At 42.8% G+C, this 25,489-nt stretch overlaps 1 protein-coding gene across 8 annotated transcripts in view; it reads right to left on the minus strand.

The window, feature by feature from the left end:
• Positions 1-409: 409 nt before the first annotated feature.
• Positions 410-25,489, minus strand: part of LOC141055554 (alpha-actinin-1-like) — a 132,403-nt gene continuing 107,323 nt past the window's right edge. For 3 of the 8 annotated variants that reach the window (XM_073552180.1, XM_073552178.1, XM_073552179.1), the window contains exons 11-14: positions 24,916-24,981; positions 13,334-13,442; positions 2,574-2,732; positions 410-1,288 (exon numbers count right to left, since the gene is read on the minus strand). In XM_073552180.1, the coding sequence (XP_073408281.1) occupies positions 1,232-1,288; positions 2,574-2,732; positions 13,334-13,442; positions 24,916-24,981 (391 nt within the window). In that variant the 3' untranslated portion in view covers positions 410-1,231. Of the gene's footprint in view, positions 1,289-2,573; positions 2,733-5,388; positions 5,491-11,598; positions 11,755-13,333; positions 13,443-24,915; positions 24,982-25,489 lie in introns of those variants that run through there. The other 5 variants (XR_012221490.1, XM_073552181.1, XR_012221491.1 and 2 more) reach the window with 5 other exon arrangements.

The raw sequence follows: 25,489 nt of genomic DNA on the forward strand, positions 1-25,489 counted from the left end.
GGTCGGTCTCATAGACAACAAGCTGTAAACAAAAAAAAAGTTAATATTTAAAAAATGGGTGAAAATTTTAATAAGCAGTAAATGGCAAAAGTGCTTGTTTTAACATGCCCTATCTAACACTGCACTCCTCTATGAAGATGGGAAACACCCTTTAAGTAAAGGAATTGGCAGCCTGTAAGGCAATATTAGCAGAGCAAGTAAAGGAACATATTGCCATACAACAACAAATCATTTGTTTATGGATCCTCATCGGATCATGACATCTGTGCACATAAGCCAAACTCGATGCAAGATGATCTCAATGCCCACAGACACTGGATAGATACTCAACATTAAAAGACACTCGAGCAATAGTAGAAATTGTATTATTAAATGCCATTTATTTGAAAGTAGCCAATAACACAAATGATTAAAATTTAAACAAGAATTTCTTTAATAAGGTTTGTGACAAGCAGATATTGAGGACAAACAATCATTGAAGCGTCATGTCTCTAAACAAACCATGTTTAGCAACATTAAAAATAAGATGAGGAGCTGGTGACGGGACACGGCATTCCTTATATAACATTAAATATTGAAAAACAGACAATTAGAAAAATATGGACGCTCCCCATGAGGTCGCATTTCCACCTTGACATTGTTCGCTTTAACTCAGCTTGTCAAAAAATTGCATTTGGTGGATGGAAAAAAAAAAAAATATCTCCGGCTAAACCATGGCTACTAAACAGTCATTGCCCTTCTCCCCCCTTATGTGGTAGCAAAAAGAAGACGGGTGAAGGAGCCGAAACCTTCAACTATTCTCTTCAGACACACTACAAAGAAAGGTTAATTGCTCTTTTATGTTGGCAGAAAAATACATTTCACCTTTTTAACTCTCATAACAAAATATGAATTTAAAGGTCTTTAGTAAAAACTTTTATTTGTAAACCATTGCTTTAAGGTCAAAGATGGTTGCCCCTTCTGGCAACAGCAGAGCGATAAGGGCTCCGCACACTAGTGGGGTGGAAAGAGTGACTTTTCATCTGGTGAGCTATGGAGACACAGAAAAGGCATGAAAGCTGAAACCACGTTGCGTACAGGAGTGGTGGACAGTCAGCGCTGCGATGACATCGAGGCGAGTGGTACAGAGTTAAAGATGGCTTTCACCGTACAGCGCTGTAGAGAATGACATATAGTCCAGAGCTCCTGGGGCGGCGTCATGACCCATGTAAGGTGCCATCCTGGCAATGCACTACTCCGCTTGGTCTGGAGGAAGCTCCCGGCGCAGCTCATCAGCAGTGATGTAGTTCTAGAATGAAATATTCAATAAAAATCAGATTAATGTTTCTGGTCCCTGGGCATCTCCCATGATCATCTACATCTACTTTCACTATTGACAGATTCACAGATTAAGAACAGGGAACGCTAAAGGGGTTGACCACTACCTGGACAACACCTTCTCAACTGCTATGCTCCCCCTTCTAAAATAATAGCCAGTACTCCCCCCTCCAGTGCTAGCACCGTTCCCACAAGGCCGAGGATCATGGGATGTTATCTCATGTGAGCCCTGCAGCTAATCAGTGGCCGCTATTGGGAAGCTTCGCTCTCACTTCCTTTGGATGAAACGGACATCCAGGAGAAGTGAGAGCTTCTGCTCCACTCGGACTTCCTCAGGATGTCAGTAGCATACATACGAAGGAAGTCAGCTTGAAGTGGCCCATTATTGGCTGCTGGGCTCACATGACATAACGTTACTAGAGCCCTGGCGCCAATGTCGCTGGATTGGTAACACATAGGAAAGAGGGCCCGCTACTACCTCCAAAGGAGATGGAATTGAGCATTATGATGATCTGTTGGACTGCAATGGGCACATATACTATTCTTGCACGGGGTTCATTTCTGTCTGTGTCCGTCCCTGGGAGTACAGGATGTTATTATTTTATAAGGTTGAACATAGTAAGTGAGAATGGGTTGTCCATCACATGGACAACCCCATTTAATTGATTGCAGCACTTCATGTATGTTTCTGGAGATCTCCTACTAAATGTCAAGAGAGCACACACCCATTATAGTCTAAGAAGATGTTCAAACGCCCATGTATTTTTGTAGACCGCTTGTCAGTGAAAAAAAAATCACTAAGATGAGTCATGGATCAAAATTTCCCATTCAAATCTATGGGTGCATATAAACCACAGACAGCACACAGATGGCGTCACTGTCTAGTCCGCGATTTACAAGGTAATTGGTGGGAGAAGCTTTGCAATTTTTTATTTTGCTAGAAAAAAAAAATCACTAATGGTAAAATGACCACACTGAGTAAACACTGATGAAAATCTGATCCAAAACTGATGAAAAAGGATCTGTTTCTCACGTATGTGAAAAAAAAACCAGACGGATGTCTGAACGAGGGAGTTTCATCTTAGAACATACATCAATGAATAATTACGGAATAAATGTAAATGTTGTGCAATTTTAAATGTTCCCTCATTACTTTGATGATGATGATTTTCTTTTTTTAGTAAGAAAGGCCAATTCCTCTTTGTCAGCCTCACTCGCCATCAATGGGAGATACGAAATGGAAGAAGGGCACAAACCTTATCACCAGCAAGGACCTTAAAAGAAGCCATAACTTGGTCAGCTGTGTCTGTATCTGTAGTTTCCCGAGACATGAAGTCGATGAAGGCTTGAAATGTCACCACCCCAAGCCTGTTGGGATCTACAATTCCCATAATGCGGGTAAATTCGGCTTCACCCTAGGAAGGAATGGAAGAGGAATTATTAGAGGCTGCAGTGTTTGCCAACATCACCGATTCTTCTGTGCCCCAACCTTCACTTACATCTACCTATATATTCTAGATAAATGTGCACAGTACGACGGATCAATAATCCACTACTCATATTAGGCCACTGAAGTCATTTTTTCATCTAATGTGTATGGACAGCATCAGATTACACGATTTTACAAGCAGATTACACTTGCTGCTTGACATTGGACATAGGGGAATCATAACCCCAGTTCTCTAGTGATCGGTTGGGATCCCAGAAATCCTACAGGTAGCGTTAAATGTATTTCAACCCTTTAAATCATATAATTTGGGGTGTAATATGGGTCACTTTTTGGGTTTATTATTCTGCTTAGCTTATATTATTTGTGATATTTTACCAATTCAAACATTCATCCAGCGAAAGTCCAGGATTCTTCCAGTAATCATAAACCCATGTAGTGAGAAAACATGATCCGCAATACAACATCTGGTCAGTAGTCAGAAGAAACAGCACAGAGTTTTTTTTAATTTTTGATGTAAAAGTAAACTACAAAAATACTCGCATTGCCCATGTAATAAAAATTGTCCAGAATATTTAATTATAAGTTTACCTCGCCCCATCATTTTGTTATTCCTCCGGGAAAAGTAGATCAATGAAGCAAAACGCAAATTAGCTTTCCACCAGGGAGAAGAAAGCTGGCTCTCAATGGTCACATTTTGGAGGTAGTAACCCTACAAGCGATTCTCTGATCCTTATAACATGATCAAGGTAATCAACTGAAGCAATCTTCTCCAGAAGAAATAAAGCTGCTTCTTTTGGTTGTTTTCAGAGTTTGGGCCGCTTATCAGTGCAGAGCAAGGTACTGGTTTTCTGGGCGAGAGGCCTTTACAGAGGTTTCCTTGTTTTATTTTGCAGAGACTGCCCAGGTAAAACTACAGTCTCATAGCCTGCTGGGGGCCTCATACCATGTCAATGGGGGGCAATACTTTATAACATGACACTGTCCAATCCATGCCGACTGTCTGACCGGGGACACAATGCAGGGTAGACAATGATTAGGGCGATATTCCCTTCCATGTAATGAGAGTAAACTTCCCCCCACCAAGGAGCCCTACGCATTATAAGATCAATATACAATTTATGGAACCTAAAACAATTCTGGACAAAGCAATAAAAATGATGAAATATAACAATTCTTGAGCATCATTTCTGGTGGTGCCGTTACTTCACGATTCCTCTGGACATCTGGATGTGTGTTAGCAAAGTTGTGAAGTATAAGGAGTGGAACATCACGCACTCATTATTGGCAGCTACCAGGTACTGCCAATCAGTTCCTATTAAAAGGGGTTGTCTGTCCGGTCTTCTGCTAAAAGTCTGTCGTCACTATGTGAATGCAGTCTCCAGAATTCTTACTAGCGCAAGCACCACAAGTCATCCAGATTCTGTGGGATTACTGCAGAAAGCGGGCAGTCACATGACTGCAAGTATGCGATTTGCATAATTCATGTTACATTCCAACTAGACATGCTCAGTGTAGCCAAATTCACTTGTATAGAGCAAGTCTAGACAGTATGTGACTGTATATACAGTTGTGGCCAAAAGTATTGACACCCCTGCAATTCTGTCAGATAATACTCAGTTTCTTCCTGAAAATGATTGCAAACACAAATTCTTTGGTATTATTATCTTCATTTAATTTGTCTTAAATGAAAAAACACAAAAGAGAATGAAGCAAAACATTGATCATTTCACACAAAACTCCAAAAATGGGCCAGACAAAAGTATTGGCACCCTCAGCCTAATACTTGGTTGGACAACCTTTAGCCAAAATAACTGCGACCAACCGCTTCCGGTAACATCAATGAGTTTCTTACAATGCTCTGCTGGAATTTTAGACCATTCTTCTTTGGCAAACTGCTCCAGGTCCCTGATATTTGAAGGGTGCCTTCTCCAAACTGCCATTTTTAGATCTCTCCACAGGTGTTCTATGGGATTCAGGTCTGGACTCATTGCTGGCCACCTTAGAAGTCTCCAGTGCTTTCTCTCAAACCATTTTCTAGTGCTTTTTGAAGTGTGTTTTGGGTCATTGTCCTGCTGGAAGACCCATGACCTCTGAGGGAGCTTTCTCACACTGGGCCCTACATTATGGTGCAAAATTTGTTGGTAGTCTTCTGACTTCATAATGCCATGCACACGGTCAAGCAGTCCAATGCCAAAGGCAGCAAAGCAACCCCAAAACATCAGGGAACCTCCGCCATGTTTGACTGTAGGGACCGTGTTCTTTTCTTTGAATGCCTCTTTTTTTCTCCTTGTTAAAGTGGTATTATCTGAGCATGCTCAACATCAGCAAAATATAAATGTATAATCATAAAATTAAATGCTCAGAATAAAGTCATATATATCACAAAGTCCTGAAAAAAGATAGAGGCTCATGATAATTTCAAAAATAATGCAAAATTTATTAGTATAAATATTGTGACAAACAGAGTGTCTGGGTATGCACACTCAAAAGGTAGGGAAAAAGGGGAAAGGGGGAAGGAGAAAATGCCCGGGATAAAGATGCAAGGTAACAAAATCACGGCGAAAGTACGGTATCCAGAATAGTAAAGTTACATATAAGTTAATATAGTCATTTAAATATACCTTCATGTGAACTCCTGATGAAACCACAAGGGTGGTGAAACGCGCGTCGAGGCCCTTGGAAGCACCATCTAGATCTTGCTCCACGCTCACGTCCTACCATGTCTGAAAGTAATACATTCACACACATAATGTGATATTTATATTAGCACTTTGCCTTCTATTATGCGGATCTATATGCAGCCACAAATGCCCTCATTGAAATATGGGTGGCTTAATGGAAACGGATTCTGATTCATTAGATCAGTATTATTACTAAATCCTGCATGGTCATGGTGTGTTTCTATTTAGGAGCTTAGATGACTGCTTTTTCCTAATTTTTGTATGTCCAGTATATGTTTATAATTCATCAGTTCACATGAAGGTATATTTAAATGACTATAATAACTTATATGTAACTTTACTATATAAACGCTGTGGTGAAAGTGCTTACGGCAGCCACAGCGGGGAAGAGCCATAGAGGACGCCACGAACGGTATGTTAGCTTCCCCTAAGCTGGGTCAACCATCTACCTATCATATTATGTTATTCGTAACCTTCTATACTGTTACTCACAAGAAAAGCATCCATTCCTTTCTTAAATTCATTCAGTGAGTTGGCCATCACCACTTCCTCAGGAAGAGAATTCCAGAGCCTCACTGCTCTTACGGTGAAGAACCCTCTTCTATGCTGGTGCAGAAATTGTCTTTCCTCCAAACGAAGAGAATGCCCCCTTGTTCTTGTCACAGTCCTTGGTACTAACAGTTCATTTGAGAGATCTCTGTATTGCCCTCTGATATACTTGTACATATATATTAAGTCTCCCCTAAGTCTTCTCTTTTCTAGAGTAAACAGACCTAATTTTGATAACCTTTCTGGGTATTGTAGTGAACCAACTCCATTTATCATTTTAGTAGCCCGCCTTTGAACCCTTTCAAGTTCAGTAATGTCTTTCTTGAGCACCGGCGTCCAAAATTGCACACAATACACCAAGTGTGGTCTGACGAGTGATTTGTACAGAGGGAGAATGTTTTCATCTCGTGTCCCCAGACCTCTTCTAATGCATCCCATGACCCTATTTCATTTGGTGGCAGCTGCCTGACACTGGGCACTCCAATTTAGCTTCTTACTGACTAAGATCCCTAAGTCTTTTTCTATGTCTGATTTCCCCTGCAGTTTCCCATTTAGTAAGTAATTGTAGCATCTGTTTCTCCTTCCCATGTGCATAACCTTAAACTTATCTGTGTTAAACCTCATTTGCCATTTTTCAGCCCAATTCTCCAATTTACTCAAATCTGTCTGTAGTTGCAAACTGTCCTTAAAGATGAGTGTCTGAGCAAAGGGTCTGAATACTTATGACCATGGGATATTTCAGTTTTTCTTTTTTAATACATTTGCAAAAATTTCTACATTTGTTTTTTTCAGTCAAGATGGGGTGCAGAGTGTACATTAATGAGAAAAAAAATGAACTGTTTTGAATTTACCAAATGGCTGCAATGAAACCAAGTGTGAAAAATTTAAAGGCGTCTGAATACTATCCACACCCACTGTATATGTACTTGTGATCATTATTCTGCTATGCTACTAATCAGAGCAAGGATACAGTCGGCACGCTTACATGCTGAGAGCACACATTTGGCTTTTTTATGTTGGTGTAGTAGGTTGGGGAAGTTGTCCTGAACCCCTAAACATGTCCCAATATAAAATGTACATAATGTGTATTTCATGCTGCTATGTATATTTATATCTAACATTGTTTCGTAATGTCGTTTAGCCTATATATGTGTTTTATACAGGGAGAGTGCAGTATTAGTAATTGGCCACTAGAAGGTGATCTATTAGTGTACATAGGATACTATAGGAGTTCAGTAGTGTAGATAATTAAGGGATCTTCCTCGGTTTCAGTCAGAAAGAGCTAAGCGCCCATAGGGCTCAGACGGGCTTAAGTGCCCTAGGAAGGAATAGATACTCCGCAACGTTTAAGTACATGCCCAGCTATCCAGAGTTCAGGGGAGAAGATCGTATGGCAGCAGCTCCCACAGACAGAGCAGCCACACAAAAGGAAGAAAGCATAGAGAACACAGAAAGGTCAGAGCAGCAGTGTGCAGAAGGGTCACTCACAATGTGGCGGATAACCTCATGGGCTGAATCTCTCCTGACCAGGGCAAAACGGGCAGGGGAGTGCTTTACTGAGGTGACGCTGAACATGGAGGACTCTAAGGAGCCATCTGGGACGTGCTGTCCTGTACAATTGTTAAGTGGCTAGGGGAAGAGAGAAGGGAAAGACGAAAGGATGTGCTGCGTAACTGTGAACGAAATGCCGTGTCAGAACTGAATGTGCTGTGTCCTGAAACAATAAAAGTTGTTCAGTTAAGATTTGCCCTGGATTGTATGTTTCTTCAACAGAAATCTGTGGCTACAGGACTCCATCGAGGAGTGGACTCTACCAGCACCATGAGTACAGATTGTGCTATGCAGAATGAGAGTCAACCTATTTATGTAGAAGGTGGCCAGGGCATACAAAGTCAGTTAAGCTCAGCCACGAAGCATGCCGCCACGCCCGCGGAAGGATCTGACACCTGTGGGACAGCCGCGGCTGATGCATCAAGGCCTTCAGAGGTGAGATTACGGCGGCCCGTCTCCGGAAGGACCCAAACCGAGCGGGATAAGTGCGGACCGTGCTCCACCATCAACAGCGGTGAGTAAACCCCTACCCTTGAAACTGGAGGGTTGGTTCTTACCGCGGTCTTCCACTCTGCCAACCCATGCTGTCCCACGACCCTCTGTTCCGCGGAGCAAGCCCTTAGACTTAACCCCCTGTCATCGGGGACAGGAGAGCAGGCCCATGGAAGGTGTAGGTGTGGAATCGGGCGCTCCCCGGGTTCGCGGCCCAGCACAGGGTCAGTCCTTACCCCCGGGGTTAGTCCGATGGATAGCGGACATCATAGCCGAAAAGAAAAAGACGGGAAAAGGAATTTTGGGCCCAGTTGCATCAATATGGAGACGGTGCTATGGCCAGGCGTCGCTCTCGCGGACAACTGGTCTACGCTAATGTGGATCAGTGGTTTGGATTTAACCATGAGGCAGGCACGGATGATATGGTCTACATTAACGCTGCCTCTGTCAAACATGGTAGACCTTTAGCGGAAGAAGACTGGGTCTCTTATTTTAAAGAGGTTATTATGCGGTAGCGGTGACACTGTGTCAGGAGGATGACAGATTGGAACTATATGCGCGCCACGACAGAAACGATCTGCGTCCCGCGTGTCATCTGCCTCCAGCACTCCCCCTGCTGCAACCTGGCAGCCCACGGACTCTGCGGCTGCAGAGTCCTCTTCAGCCCGCACACAGGCATGGAGCTCTGATGAGAAAACGGCACGGGACACGTGCCTGTGAACAATGTGTATGATGACTGAAAAAAGTTGTGCTTGTTGCACTTTGATTTAAAAAAAATATATATATTTCGGGACTGTTCTGCGTACCCACGGGTAAAGAAGCCCAGATGTGCTTCCAGAGACATGAGCAATATCTTTATGGTGAAAATAACTTTTTTTTTGTTTTTTTTTGTTGTGCCTGTTGTGTTTTTCAGCTGGATAGCAAAATTTCACTTTACAGGAGCAACAGAACGGTATGTGAGCAGCAGCAACAGACTGTTCATAATACAGGTGGCCTACCCATTAGCGGAAGAACGGTGCTCCACTCAAAGGAAGGGGGACCACGGTGGCTCAGTGGTTAGCACTGTACTAAATATAGGGCAGCACGGTGGCTCGATAGTTAGCACTATACCATATATAGGGCAGCACAGTGGCTCAGTGGTTAGCACTGTACTATGTATAGGGCAGCACAGTGGCTCAGTAGTTTGCACTGTACTATATATAGGGCAGCACGGTGGCTCAGTAGTTAGCACTGTACTATATATAGGGCAGCAGGGTGGCTCAGTGATTAGCACTGTACTACATATAGGGCAGCACAGTGGCTCAGTGGTTAGCACTGTACTATATTTAGAGCAGTACAGTGGCTCAGTGGTTAGCACTGTACTATATATTGGGCAGCATGGTGGCTCAGTGGTTAGCACTGTACTATATATAGGGCAGCATGGTGGCTCCGTGGTTGGCACTGTACTATATATAGGGCAGCTCAGTGGTTAGCACTGTACTATATATAGGGCAGCACAGTGGCTCAGTGGTTAGCACTGTACTATTTATAGGGCAGCACAGTGGCTCAATGATTAGCACTGTACTATGTATAGGGCAGCACAGTGGCTCAGTAGATAGCACTGTACTATATATAGGGCAGCACGGTGGCTCAGTAGTTAGCACTGTACTATATATAGGGCAGCAGGGTGGCTCAGTGATTAGCACTGTACTACATATAGGGCAGCACAGTGGCTCAGTGGTTAGCACTGTACTATATTTAGAGCAGTACAGTGGCTCAGTGGTTAGCACTGTACTATATATAGGGCAGCATGGTGGCTCAGTGGTTAGCACTGTACTATATATAGGGCAGCATGGTGGCTCCGTGGTTGGCACTGTACTATATATAGGGCAGCTCAGTGGTTAGCACTGTACTAAATATAGGGCAGCACAGTGGCTCAGTGGTTAGCACTGTACTATATATAGGGCAGCACAGTGGCTCAATGATTAGCACTGTACTATGTATAGGGCAGCACAGTGGCTCAGTAGATAGCACTGTACTATATATAGGGCAGCACGGTGGCTCAGTGGTTAGCACTGTACTAATATATATATATGACAAAGTGGCTCAGTGGTTAGAACTGTACTATATATAGGGAAGCACAGTGGCTCAGTGGTTAGCACTGTACTATATATAGGGCAGCATGGTGGCTCAGTGGTTAGCACTGTACTAAATATAGGGCAGCACGGTGGCTCGGTAGTTAGCACTGTACTATGTATAGGGCAGCACAGTGGCTCAGTAGTTAGCACTGTACTATATATAGGGCAGCACGGTGGCTCAGTAGTTAGCACTGTACTATATATAGGGTAGCACGGTGGCTAAGTGGTTAGCACTGTACTAATATATATATATATGACAAAGTGGCTCAGTGGTTAGAACTGTACTTATATAGGGCAGTACAGTGGCTCAGTGGTTAGCACTGTACTATATATAGGGCAGCATGGTGGCTCATTTTTTAGCACTGTACTAAATAAAGGGCAGCACGGTGGCTTGTTAGTTAGCACTGTACCATATAAAGGGCAGCACAGTGGCTCAGTGGTTAGCACTGTACTATATATAGGGCAGCACAGTAGCTTAGTAGTTAGCACTGTACTATATATAGGGCAGCTCAGTGGTTAGCACTGTACTATATATAGGGCAGCACAGTGGCTCACTGGTTAGCACTGTACAAATATAGGGCAGCACGGTGGCTCGGTAGTTAGCACTGTACCATATATAGGGCAGCACGGTGGCTCGGTAGTTAGCACTGTACCATATATAGGGCAGCATGGTGGCTCAGTGTTTAGCACTGTACTATGTATAGGGCAGCACAGTGGCTCAGTAGTTAGCACTGTACTATATATAGGGCAGCACAGTGGCTCAGTAGTTAGCACTGTACTATATATAGGGTAGCACGGTGGCTAAGTGGTTAGCACTGTACTAATATATATATATATATATATATATGACAAAGTGGCTCAGTGGTTAGAACTGTACTTATATAGGGCAGTACAGTGGCTCAGTGGTTAGCACTGTACTATATACAGGGCAGCATGGTGGCTCATTTTTTAGCACTGTACTAAATAAAGGGCAGCACGGCGGCTTAGTGGTTAGCACTGTACTATATATTGGGCAGCATAGTGGCTTAGTGGTTAGCAGTGTTACTTTACAGCAATGGGGTCCTGGGTTCTAATCCCACCAAAGACAACATCTAAAAGGAGTTTGTATGTTCTCCCCATGATTGCGTGGGTTTCCTCTGGGTTCTCAGATTTCTTCCCACGCTTTATCTATTATGCTTTGCTATATAAACAAATAACTGAAGAATACATCACTAATCTATTGCAATAGCAGTGCCACACCGGGGCACAGGTCATTTGCAGTATTGCATTTCAGTCTGATTCCCTTCAATGGAGCAGAGCTTTAAAATGCACAAGCATAATGCAATTCTTGGAAGAAAGCAGCCATGTTTTCTAACGACAACTTTAATTTGTAAATGGGTTGTTCAGACTTGACAAACTTTTGTTGTTTAGACCCCAAAACGTGCTGACATTTGTCAGTATCCATGCTCATATTTGATCACGGACTGTTATCGCTGAAGCATAACTCCAGAAATACCTCAATCTCCTCAATGGTATGAACAATGAAGGTGTCCTGCAAATCTTCCATCGCTCCTTCCATCCAGTTGTTAAATGGTGCAGCTCTTTTTGCATGGTAAAGCTTATCAATGGTTTCCAAGAGCAAGAGAAAAAAAGTGAGAGAGAGAGCAAGAGAAAGAAAGCGAGAGAGAGAGCAAGAGAAAGAGAGCGCAAAAGAAAAAGTGAAAGAGCGCAAGAGAAAGTGAGAAAGAGAAAGCGAAAGAAAGCAAGAAAAAAGCAAGAGAGCGCAAGATAAAGAGTGAGTGGAAAGGAAGACAAAAAGCAAGAGAAAGAAAGCGAGAGACAGAACACAAGGGAAAGAGCGAGACAAAGAAAGAAAGCCAGAGACATCAAGAGAGAGAGCAAGGGAAAGAAAGCAAGAGAGAAAGCGAGAGATAGCGCAAGACAAAAAAGGCAAGAGAGTGCGCAAGAGAAAGAAAGCAAGAGAGAGAGCACAAGACAAAGAAAGCGAGAGAGAGCAAGAGAAAGAAAGCGAGAGAGCGAGCAAGAGAAAGAAAGCGAGAGAGCGAGCGCGCAAGAGAAAGAAAGCGAGAGAGAGAGAGCGCAAGAGAAAGAAAGCGAGAGCGCAAGAGAAAGAAAGCGAGAGCGCAAGAGAAAGAAAGCGAGAGAGCAAGAGAAAGAAAGCGAGAGAGAGAGAGCAAGAGAAAGAAAGCGAGAGAGAGAGAAAGAAAGCGAGAGAGAGCAAGAGAAAGAAAGCGAGAGAGAGAGAGCAAGAGAAAGAAAGCGAGAGAGAGAGAGCAAGAGAAAGAAAGCGAGAGAGAGAGAGCAAGAGAAAGAAAGCGAGAGAGAGAGCAAGAGAAAGAGAGCGAGAGAAAGAAAGCAAGAGAAAGAGAGCGAGAGAAAGAAAGCGAGAGAGAGAGCGAGAGAAAGAAAGCGAGAGAGAGAGCAAGAGAAAGAAAGCGAGAGAGAGCAAGAGAAAGAAAGCGAGAGAGAGCAAGAGAAAGAAAGCGAGAGAGAGCAAGAGAAAGAAAGCGAGAGAGAGAGCAAGAGAAAGAAAGCGAGAGAGAGCAAGAGAAAGAAAGCGAGAGAGAGCAAGAGAAAGAAAGCGAGAGAGAGCAAGAGAAAGAAAGCAAGAGCAATGGAAAGAGAAAAAAATAAAAACAATGAAAGACATTAAGCAGTTGCTCCATATTCCCACTGCTTGTGCACAGAAGGCGCCACAATATCTCCAGTATTGGGGCTAATTGTCCTGTGGATCTGCGGCGCTACTAACTGCACTTCAGCAAATGATATCCAAGGGATAGGCTTTGAGTTTTTGAAAAAATCCATCTAGTGGTAATAGATGCGGGGTCTGTCCATGCAGGTTAATTTACCATTATAGGCCCATGAAATTCTACTTGTGATCCGTCTGATATTTTTCAGACATATGTATACACTATTATTGTTTTCAGTTGCCTGATGCCAGAGCGAAGATTAGAGGACCCCACAGATCTGCTCAAAATATATATTAATAAATGGATCAAAAGAGAATTACAGCTACACAATAATTCGCAAAATGAGAGTTCACAACTCCCGATGTGGAAGCTTCTTTTCCTTCCATATTAACAGGGACATTACATCAGGAACACTGGGTCCTACAAATAAAGCTGGTTCATATTATGCTCAATTGAGTTTTTGGGAAAAATTCACAGATTTCTTACCTCCAAAGCCTCTCTCCGTTTCTGGGTGAGTGCACCAAGGTTGTCCCACTGGTCACAGATTTTTTGGCATCTAGCATTTACACTTGGAGAGTCATAGTAATCCAGCTCACTACATGAAAACCAAAGAAGCAGAGTTCAGCGAGCACCAAAACAATCAATGTGTCAAACACGACATCAAACCTCACGAGGCCCGGTACAGTGAGCCGACAAGCTGGGCACATTACTTGGGATTGTTTATTGATTTTTCCATTCATGCATTTCTCATCGGCTACAAATTATTCAGTGAGCACTGAATGATGAGAAACAAACTACCCTATAAATCCGGCACACAGTCAGCACCTCAATTATTAGCAATTGTCCTCCATTATGAATACCATCTGGCACTAGAGCAGGAGGAGATGACCGCCGAGGTGCGGGTCTGATGTGCCAACTATCAAGTTATAGGAAAAGGCGTGTAACCTGATTACTGATTGTTAAGAGTCACATGGATCTTCACAGCCTGCATAATCAATGCATACGGTTTTGCCTGTAACACATTTGTCAGAATGTGGCCACACACCAACCACTAGTGGTAACAATATAGTGCACGGGACAGATACCATCATATTAAAGAACTACCAGATTTCTTGGACTATAAGATGCATTTTTGTTAACATGAAAAACCCGTTAAAAAAAGTGTTCCCAATCAGGAACTGCAAGATATGGTAATTAAGACACAGAAACAGAACACAGTATGACAAACGTGCATAAATACTCTGCTGTAAAACATGTAACTGTAAGTAGAAAGTGCTAGTAAAAGATGTTAACAAAACCAGGGTATTTTGTTGATACTTTTTTTGCAAAAAAAGTACGCTAAGCCACTCCGCCGCGTCAAGGCATACCCTTCTCGGAGCAGTCCTATCTAATATATTTAAAAACCTGAACATGTGAATAATACCTTCATGAGCAGGGTTCAGAAAGGTGCTGCCCGGTATGGGCTCGCTGGGCAAAATGGCTTTTTATGCATGTCCCAAAGGAGAGAGGCGGGGATCTCCCAAAGCTTGCATAAGCAAGAAATCAATGGATCCAGAACACATGAAACATGCACAAAAACTGAACGGGTCAATAAGACCCTGTTCAGCACCTTTCCGAACCCTGCTCATGAAGGTATTATTCACATGTTCAGGTTTTTAAATATATTAGATAGGACTGCTCCGAGAAGGGTATGCCTTGACGCGGCGGAGTGGCTTAGCGTACTTTTTTTGCAAAAAAAGTATCAACAAAATACCCTGGTTTTGTTAACATCTTTTACTAGCACTTGCTACTTACAGTTACATGTTTTACAGCAGAGTATTTATGAACGTTTGTCATACTGTGTTCGGTTTCTGTGTCTTAGTTCTTGGGTGGTGTGAACAGGGTCTTATTGACCCGTTCAGTTTTTGTGCATGTTTCATGTGTTCTGAAGATATGGTAATTGTATAGTGTGAGTGTGTGCCTGTAGCAGAACTGTGTGGGTTTATATGTGCATGTAGCAGAGCTGTGTGTGATTATATATGCATGTAGTGTACACATGTAGCAGAGCTGTGTGTGATTATATATGCATGTAGTGTGCAGTGCCTTGTGAAAGTATTCGGGCCCCCTGGAACTTTTCAACCTTTTCCCATATCTTGCTTCAAACATAAAGATACCAAATGTAATTTTTGGTGAAGAATCAACAACAAGTGGGACACAATTGTGAAGTTGAATGAAATTTATTGGTTATTTTAAATTTTTGTGGAAATTTAAAAACTGAAAAGAGGGGTGTGCAATATTATTCGGCCCCTTTAACTTAATATTGTGGCGCCACCTTTTGCTGCGATTACAGCAGCAAGTCACTTGGGGTATGTCTCTATCAGTATTGTACATCGAGAGACTGAAATTCTTCTTCCTTGGCAAACAGCTCGAGCTCAGTGAGGTTTGATGGAGATTGTTTGTGAACAGCAGTTTTCAGCTCTTTCCACAGATTCTCGATTGGATTAAGGTCTGGACTTTGACTTGGCCATTCTAACACCTGGATATGTTTATTTGTGAACCATTCCATTGTAGATTTAGCTCTATATTTGGGATCATTGTCTTGTTGGAAGACAAATCTCCATCCCAGCCTCAGGTCTTTTGCAGACTCCAACAGGTTTTCTTCAAGAATGGTCCTGTATTTGGCTCCATCCATCCTCCCATCAATTTTAACCATCTTCCCTGTTCCTGCTGAAGAAAAGCAGGCCCAAACCATGATGCTGCCACCACCATGTTTGACAGTGGGGATGGTGTGTTCAGAGTGATGAGCTGTGTTGCCTTTACACCAAACATATCATTTGGCATTTTGCCAAAAAGTTCGATTTTGGTTTCATCTGACCAGAGCACCTTCTTCCACGTGTTTGGTGTGTCTACCAGGTGGCTTGTTGCAAACTTTAAACCACACTTTTGGGGGGGGGGTGGCTAGCTGAGAGAGCAGACATGGCTGACAGGAGCTCCTGCTGAAAACAAACATAACTGAAGATAAAGCGAACTTATCCATGTGAATTTACCCTCAGAATCGAGATAAGATCATTCCACACCTCCTGGGGGAAAACCTGGTCTGAGAAATAACCACTTACTGGTCTTTGCTGGGAGTCTGGACTGAAGAGGGAGGCCTGGGGAGGAGCGGCCGCCATTTTCCTACCCCTGGAGTCCGTGGCCAACAGGTACCCTCAATTACCTTCCCACACCAAGAAGGTACAGTCAAGCAGTCACATCGGATTCCCTTGCTCCCTCCTCCCCTCCCTGCTCACCTTGCTATCGGTGCTGCTCGCGGCTGTTCCCCTGCTGTTCCGCGGGCGGCGCGGGTGGCAGAGGATTCCGCCGGTCCTGCATCTGGTTCCTCCCTTGGCTTCCTGCCCTCCTGGGTGGGACGGAGTGGTCCTGTGGGAGAGCTGTGCGCGGCGGTTATCTCCCGCTACAGCCGCGGTGTCTCCTTGCTGCTCTCTGCCCAGTGGCTTCCTGTGATATCTGGGACGCTGGACCCCCGGCTCGGTCGGTGCCAGGGAGTTTCCCGCCTTCAGCCGCCGCCATAACAGGCAGCACACAGAGGTGTGAGGAGGACACCGAGATAGCAGTGGAGGGGGGAGACATAATTAAAGAGTACATTCTACCCAAAGCCTCGCTGGATAAAAAAACACTTGCACTCCCTCCTCTCACTATATGAAGGGAAAAAGAGAAGCCATCCTGAATTAAATGTAATATAAGAATAGAGCACACATTAAAAATTATTCGGGAGTGCTCTACTGACACCTGGTGTTGATTGAGGAGAAGTGCTACTCCAACAAGCTATCAAAAAAAAAAACAACACAAAACAGGGGGGGCCTGGTCAGCGATTGAAGGCTGTTACTCTAACCAACAGGCTCATATGCCCCTTTACTCCTGTAAAATAAAAGGGGTATTACAGCAGGACTGCACCAGAGGCATACTCTGTTCTACAAAATTTACCCCCATGTCTTGCTAAAATCCAACACGGAGGGCATGGACGATCCTGGTGGACTATAATTATGGAACACTAGAACCGTCACCACGGGCACAAGTATGCACCCACCTATATAAGTAATTGTCATGCGATAACTTTCAGAACGCAGGAGGTCTCTGAGCAATGCGTCCCAAAAAATCAGCTACATCAGAAAGCAATACCCGTCCGATCACACAACTGATGACTCAGCGTACAAAACCAGCTGATCGCACTATGTCAGCGTCCCAATCAACCTCATTGAACACCGGGAGCTCCCCCCAGAGGTTGCAGCAAACTAAAGGCCCTTTTACATTTAGCAATGCACCAGCGATCCCACGAGCGATCTGACCCGGTCAGGATCGCTGGTGCATCGCTAAATGATCGCTAGTGAGCTTTCATACAGAAAGATCTCACAACGATGCAGCAGCGAAGCAGCGGACGATACTTACCTTTAACACACAGCGATCCAGACGTCCTCCCGCCCGCCTCCACACGTCGCTCGTCTCACACAGCAGGAAGCCCAGCAGGAAGCAGACGACGAGAAATGGAGCCTCCCGATCAGCGATGGACAGCGGGGGAGCCGGTCGGAGGTAAGTATCACACATAGCGACATCGCTAGCGATATCGCTATAACGTCACAATATCAGTGACGTTTTAGCGATATTGCTAGCGATATCGCTATGTGTAAAACCCCCTTAACTTGACTACTCCAACAAACATGATTCCAATGACAATGGAGGACCTCCACAAAACTTTCAGAGAGGAGTTATCTTCTGCTGTAAGCAATTTCACGCAGCAAATCCAGGATATTGCTCAAAGAACCAATGATTTGGAAAGAAGAATGGATGATACAGCAGATGCCACTGAACATAATAGAGAGCAACTACAGGAACAAGATGCTAGACTCGAGTTCCTAGAGATAAAGTGTGAGGACTTGGAAAATCGATCTCGCCGAGGAAATATCAGAATTAAAGGACTGCCGGAAAGTAGCTCCAATCTAATGGAGGTTGCCTCAAATCTCTTTTGCACCCTCCTGCCCCAAGCAGACCCTAATTCTTTAAAAATTACCAGGATCCACAGGGCCTTGGGAGGTCCCAAATCTGATGCCTCACCTAGGGATGTTGTCCTTAAAATGCACCAGGAAGAATCCAGAGACCTGATTCTATCCACTGCTCGAAAACTGAACAGATTACCAGGTGTCCCAGATACCGTATCTCTGTTTCCTGATATTTGCCCGGCAACTCCAATAAGGAGAAAAGAGATGAAAGATATAACTCTAGATTTAATAACAGCAAAGATTAAATACAGGTGGGGATTCCCACATGCTTTAATTTTCTCCTACGGCAACTCCACCTATTCTCCAAGAAATTACGAGGAAGGGAGAAAAGCGCTGGAGAAAGCAGGCATCCCGATTTCTGATTCGGGAGCCTTACCACAGAGACAGAGACCGCGCAGAGAGTGGACAGAAGTTCGCCATGCTAGACTCAGTAAATCACAGCACAACAAATAGTCTAATTCTTGAGTCCACTATTGACGAATGTGCTGGAATATTCTCAAAGAGCGGCCAAAATGCTGAGATATTGTTCTGATGGTATTGCTATTTGATGCTTTTTATAACAATTCCTGAATAATATTGATTCCTTTTCCCATTAGTGGAGTGTTGTGCCCCTGGAGTAAATATGCCACTCCATTTTGGGCTGTACCTGTCTATGGTTCCACTGATAGTGAGCCGGCGCACTATAGCCCACAAACTGGTCATTGGTTGTGACTAGAGTTGAGCGACTTTTGTTTTTTTAGGGTTGCGTTTCGTTTCGTGAAACCCGACTTTGCCAAAAGTCGGCGACTTTTTAAATTTTTCGATCCGTTTTGCTCAACTCTAGTTGTGACCATTTCTCTTGTTGTATTTTTTGTTACCCTTCCTTCCCTAAAAGAGTGTTGATGAGATGTCAAAATATTTTTGGATTCATGATTAAGGTGAAAATGCTTGTTCAAGGTTGTATTTTATTTAGAAATTTCATTAGAGTCTCTCTATGCATACCTAATGTATAAGGTACTATCACACAATGTTAGGGGGTTCAACTCCCCGATAAGAAGAAAACGCGCCTTTATTGATTACCAGAAACATTCCCCTGATGTGCTTTTCCTACCGGAAACTCATTTCTATAATAACTCATCTCCCAAATTTTTTCATAAGCTTTACTCGAGATTTTTTCTTGCTACCCATGATAAAAAAACAAGAGGTGTCGCTATATTGCTACATAATTCCTTCCCATTCATACAGGAGGGTTTGGTCATGGACACAGAGGGTAGATATATAATCCTTTGGGGCACGGTCCAGGAGAGGCAAATCTGTCTTGTGAATTGTTATGCACCCCTGACATTTCAAATGAAAACAAATCTATTGCAAGATCTTTAAGGTCCATATCCTATGACACTATCATATGGGGGGGTGATTTTAACTTATGAACCCAACCCTTGATAGCTCTAATAAGGGGAGACCTGACATGTCAAGGAAGGAAAAAACTATCTTGCAAGCTCATCATCTGGTTGATACATGGAGAAAGTCTCATGGACAGTCCAGAAGTTATACCTATTTTTCTAGAGCTTTCCATTCATACTCCAGGATTGACTGGATTCTAACTAATTCAGAAAACATACCATCATTGATGTATTCCAGACATAGCCCCTCCTCTTGTTCCGACCATGATAGTGTACTCTCTGTATTTAAATTAAGCGTGGAAACTGCACGCCTGTATACGGGGAGACTGAATGAATCTTTGCTTTCTGATCCTCAAACGCGAATAATGGTCGAACATGAGCTCAATGCCTTCTTCCTTTCTAATATCACCCCTGACACCTCTATGGGTAATGTTTGGATGGCTCATAAAAAATATATCACTGGTGTACTCATTAGGATAGCATCCCAAAAAAAGAGGAATCGTCTTAAGGAGCAATTGACTCTCGAGAATGAACATTACAAATTAGAGACCGCCAATCAGGCACACCCCTCTCTATACTTAACTAAGCGAATCTATGACTTAAAACTTCAGCTAAACACTTTGCTAACGACTCGTACGGAACGAGCAATCAGGTGGACGCAAGCGACATTATTCGGTTCTCTAATAAAATGGACCGAATGCTTGCTCGAAAATTGAAACAGAGCGATTAAACTCTATTTTCTCTATAAAAGATGAACAATCCCAAACTACTTTTAACCCGAACAAAATTTACAAAATATTCCAAACTTATAACCAAAAACTATACACTGATAGCACGGATTTTTCATTGCCCAAATTGGATAATTTTCTAGCTAATGTACCACTACCTTCCCTAACTCCGACTTACGCTGATACATTACATTCCCTTATCACTGAAGAGGAAATCACATCTACTATAAACCATCTTAAAACTGGGAAGGCTCCGGGCCCCGATGGATTGACCGCATTATATTATAAAAAATTTTCAAATATTTTATTAAAACATATACAAAAATACTGCAATAATATGCTAACAGGCCAAACAATGCCGCCGGAATTCTATACGGCGCATATCACTGTCATCCCAAAGCAAGGGAGGGACCCATTGCTCACAAAAAATTATAGGCCAATATCCCTTTTGAACATGGATCTTAAGATTTTCTCCTCCATAATAGCCAATAGAATTAATAAATGCCTACCTAGACTTATTCACAAAGATCAGGTTGGATTCATCCCAACCAGACAAGCCGCGGATAATATTCGTAAAAACCTAAACCTTATACATAACGCCAACAAGCGTAAAACCCCCTTAACCGTGCTAGCTTTAGATATAGAGAAAGATTTTGACACCGTTACTTGGTCATATATGTTTAATATCTTGCACAAAATGGGTGTTTCACAACAACTAATCGACTCACTTAAACTTCTATACAATACTCCGGTTGCCTATTTAAAATTACCCTCAACCACTCCAGAACCAAGAATTATCGGCAGAGGAACCAGGCAAGGGTGCCCCCTATCTCCAGCCCTATTCGCTCTAGTGATGGAACCATTAGCGCAGAAGATCCGTTTACACCCCGATATCACAGGCCAAACTATAGGTAGACATGAATAAAAGGTCAGTCTGTTTGCTGACGACCTACTTCTGACCATGACAAATCCCCATATATTCCTGCCGAATCTCTTAAATATACTTAATTCTTTTGAGGAAATCTCAGGCTTAAAGGTCAATATCGATAAATCAGAGATTATGTCTCTGAACACTCCTCCTGCCGAACAAGCTTCAATAATAGAGAACTTTCACTTCCGACATGCAAAGCATTACATTACATATCTAGGAATTAACCCTACTTTATCTAAGTCCACTCTATTTAAATATAATTACGCTCCCCTCCTCCAAAAACTAACGCAATCTTTGTCAAAATGGTCATCCCCATCTCTTTCCTTTTTGGGAAGGGTATTGCAAAAAAAGGGGAGGAGACAAAAAGCGCAATAGGGTCTTATCCACGTTACAAAGCACAGTATATCTTGAAATATGCTCACCTGGTTAGGATGAGATAAGAGCGTGTAGGTAGCGGCTGCTGCAGATCCACAGGTCTTCAGTGACCAGAAGAAATGATAAATCCAAAGGGAGTTCGTAGCTATATTCCGCGCTGCCGCTTTAGACAAATTCCCTACGCTCCCCTCCTCCAAAAACTAACGCAATCTTTGTCAAAATGGGCATCCCCATCTCTTTCCTTTTTGGGAAGGGTGCACTCGGTTAAAATGGTTACCTTGCCTCAATTTCTATATCTGTTCCGACCCTTGCCTATTTCAATACCCCTAATGACATTCAAAATGATACACTCACATATACTACGTTTTGTCTGGAACAATAAAAAGCCCCGTATTTCCCAGCAAATTCTGTTTAGACACAAAAGACAGGGAGGAGTCTCGCTACCATACTTTACTCTTTATTATAGGGCGGCTCAGATCGCCCAGCTGGCAGGGGTAAATGCGCAACAACACACACCTATCTGGCCGCAAACAGAAAATTCTCAAATAGCACCTTACTTTTTAGAGAGCCTAATTTGGGCCACGGGGCCTTTACCGAAAGATTTGGCTTTACATTCGCCATATACCTTTCACTCCCTGCGAATCTGGAGAGCGAATAGGTTCCAATTTGCATTGCAATCTCATCCCTCTCCTCTCCTGAACCTCTTTAATAATCCCATGTTCCCACCAGGAGTGACATCCCGAAACCACGTATGGTGGCAGCAGAATAAGCTAACTAGGCTACAAAATTTAACTACGCACTTCAAACTAATGTCAAAACAAGAGTTCATCGCAAAATATCAAGTCCCGAGGTCTGAGACTTTCCGACTTGAACAAATTTTTAATTTCCTGCAAAACCTAACGGTTGGCTCCTCAAACGTACAACATATGAAATAAAATGTCTATATGACCCACTTGGCAATGGCCTTATATTCCATCTTTACTCTATATTTAACAAACCCAGACATTGCCTGAAATTGAAGACTATGGAGCAGTGGGAGGCAGACCTACGAATCTCCCTCACACCTCAAAGGTAGTTCAGATGTTATGAAAATATAATGAGGGGCAGTAATCAAGTTTCACTTACTGAGACTTCTCTTAAATTGTTTTTTAGAATACACTATGTACCCAGCTTCCTGCACAATATTTATCATTCGGTTCCTGGTAGCTGTTTTAGAGGGTGCACTGACGATGGAGATACCCTCCATATTTGGTGGACATGTCCGATAGTAAAGTCACTGTGGAAAGATGTAGTAAAACTAATTGATACTATATTGGGTAGCAAACTACCTCTGTCACAGTCTGTTCTTCTTCTGGGGGACAGACCAATCAATGCTAACAATAGGACTTGCCGTCTCATTGACTTTATTGCCATAGCAACAAGAAATCACATTGCCTTGCCAGCAGATGGAAAACTAGTACACTCAATTACGCAGGTGAGGAGAAGGGTCAATCTGATAATGTTATATGAGAAAATAGAAGCCATCAGATCTGATTCCTTCGAAAACTTTCGAGGTATCTGGGATCCTTGGATTCAGGCACATAGAGATGATGACCTTTCCAAAATGATATCTTTATCTATATAATATACTGGCATGGCAGTGGCTCCTTACAATCACTCTAAAGCAGGTACACTGGTGTCCCACGTTGGTATATCTCGTATTATCGACACTCACTTTAAATTCCCCACATTCCCTTCCCATCCCTTTAAGTTTAACTTAGTTGTGTTATAACTGTCTTTCTACTCATATTCTAAACAAAGATTCTGTAGTCAAGGATACCGTATGACTAAGAGCCTTTTTCTTTCTATGCATTTCCCCCTGCGAGGGGCTCCTTGTACTCTAATGTGATTGTATTTCATGTTAAGTGATGTTTTCATTTCAATAAAATTGTTGAAACTGAACAACACTTTTTATGGCTATCTTTGAGAAATGGCTTTCTTCTTGCCACTCTTCCATAAAGGCCAGATTTGTGCAGTGTACGACTGATTGTTGTCCTATGGACACACTGTCCCACCTCAGCTGTAGATCTCTGCAGTTCATCCAGAGTGATCATGGGCCTCTTGGCTGCATCTCTGATCAGTCTTCTCCTTGTTTGAGATGAAAGTTTAGAGGGACGGCCAGGTCTTGGTAGATTTGCAGTGGTATGATACTCCTTCCATTTCAATATGATCGCTTGCACAGTGCTCCTTGGGATGTTTAAAATTTTGGAAATCATTTTGTATCCAAATCCGACTTTAAACGTCTCCACAACAGTATCACAGACATGCCTGTTGTGTTCCTTGGTCTTCATGATGCTCTCTGTGCTTCAAACAGAACCCCGAGACTGTCACAGAGCAGGTGCATTTATACGGAGACTTGAATACACACAGGTGGATTATATTTATCATCATTAGTCATTTAGGACAACATCGGATCATTCAGCGATCCACAATGAACTTCTGGAGTGAGTTTGCTGCACTGAAAGTAAAGGGGCTGAATAATATTGCACGCCCCACTTTTCAGTTTTTGTATTTCCACAAAAATTTAAAATAACCAATAAATTTTGTTCAACTTCACAATTGTGTTCAACTTGTTGATTCTTCACAAAAAATTTACATTTGGTATCTTTATGTTTGAAGCATGATATGTGGCAAAAGGTTGAAAAGTTCCAGGGAGCCGAATACTTTCGTAAGGCACTGTACATATGTATCAGAGCTGTGCGTGTCTATATGTGCATATGTAGCAGAGCTGTGTGTGTCTATATGTGCATTTGTAGCAGAGCTGTGAGTGATTATATGTGCATGTAGTGTACATATATAGCAGAGCTGGGTATGTCTATGTGTCTATGTAGCAGAGCTGGGTATGTCTATATGTGCATATGTAGCAGAGTTGTGCTTGTCTATACGTGCATATGTAGAGGAGCTGTGTGTGTCTATATATGCATGTAGCAGAGCTGTGTGTGATTGTATGTGCAAGTAGGAGTGCTGTGTGCGATTATATATGCATGTAGTGTACATATGTAGTGAGCTGGGTATGTCTATTTGTACATATGTAGCAGCGCTGTGTGTGTCTATATGTACACACTGCAAAGGCATGGGATGCGCCTGCATTACTCTCTTCTATTGCCCAGACGGATGGACTCTTAAGATATCCCTATATAACAAGCTCAAGTTTCCATACGCTGTATTTCAGTAATTCAGATATACTGCGACCTTGTCTTCCTTATTTTGGGCTCCTCTGACCCGCGGTGGATGCCGTGTCATTGCCCTACATGCTGCATACTGACCGGACTGACTCTGCAAAGCTTTGCCTTTTGTCCCTACTCCCGGGGGGACCACTTACCTTTTGGCTCTCCCTCTTTTGAGCATTATGCAAATGACAGCAGTACAATACATAGTACTGTGATGAAGGTCAATGTGACCGAAACGTCTATACTGGATGTACTGTATATTAAAAATCATTTTTTCACTGGAAATCATACATACTGTGTGTGCCAAGTTTCTATATTCATATGATTACGGACTAGGATCCTACTTGTTGCACCACCACTTTATAGCTGTGCTAAACGGTTTTGTGTTATAAACTTAGGGTGTGTCTCACGGTACAATTCGTCCTATAGTCCAAAAAATACGATAGATTACAGTCCATATACACGGGTGTCCACTTCTATGGAAACAAACGTGGAAATATATTGTTAGTTCCATCGATAATATGTTACTGTGAACTACCAATAGCCACTAACCCTCACTTTACCCATAGGGTATATTCACAAGGGGGCTCTCTAAATCGATTATCTGATGAGTATTTGCAGCACAATCTGGATCATATCTGTTTATGCCAAGGGGGAAAATAACTCTGAACAGACTAAGGACCTCATACACATTAGATTAATGTCGGACGAACCCGCAGATATGGAAAGTTTGAGTTTACAGTCTAATGTGTATGGGGGCCTCCGGATTCTCCCCCAACAAAGCTAAGCATCCAGCATGTCCAAATACAGACTGCTGATCCTTTAGTTCTCTAGAGATAAGTCCCCGCCAGAGATGTGTCATCTGCTCTGTAAGAACACCAGAGCGAATGGCAGAGCGAATTCTCCTGTGTATGGACGAGACAGCTGAACAATCGACTGAACGACAAATCTACAGTGTATGGGGGGCTTCACTATAACGTTCAC

The sequence above is a fragment of the Dendrobates tinctorius genome, unplaced genomic scaffold, assembly GCF_039654945.1.
Source record: "Dendrobates tinctorius isolate UK_male_01 unplaced genomic scaffold, ASM3965494v1 ptg000186l, whole genome shotgun sequence".
Taxonomy (NCBI): Eukaryota; Metazoa; Chordata; class Amphibia; order Anura; family Dendrobatidae; genus Dendrobates; species Dendrobates tinctorius.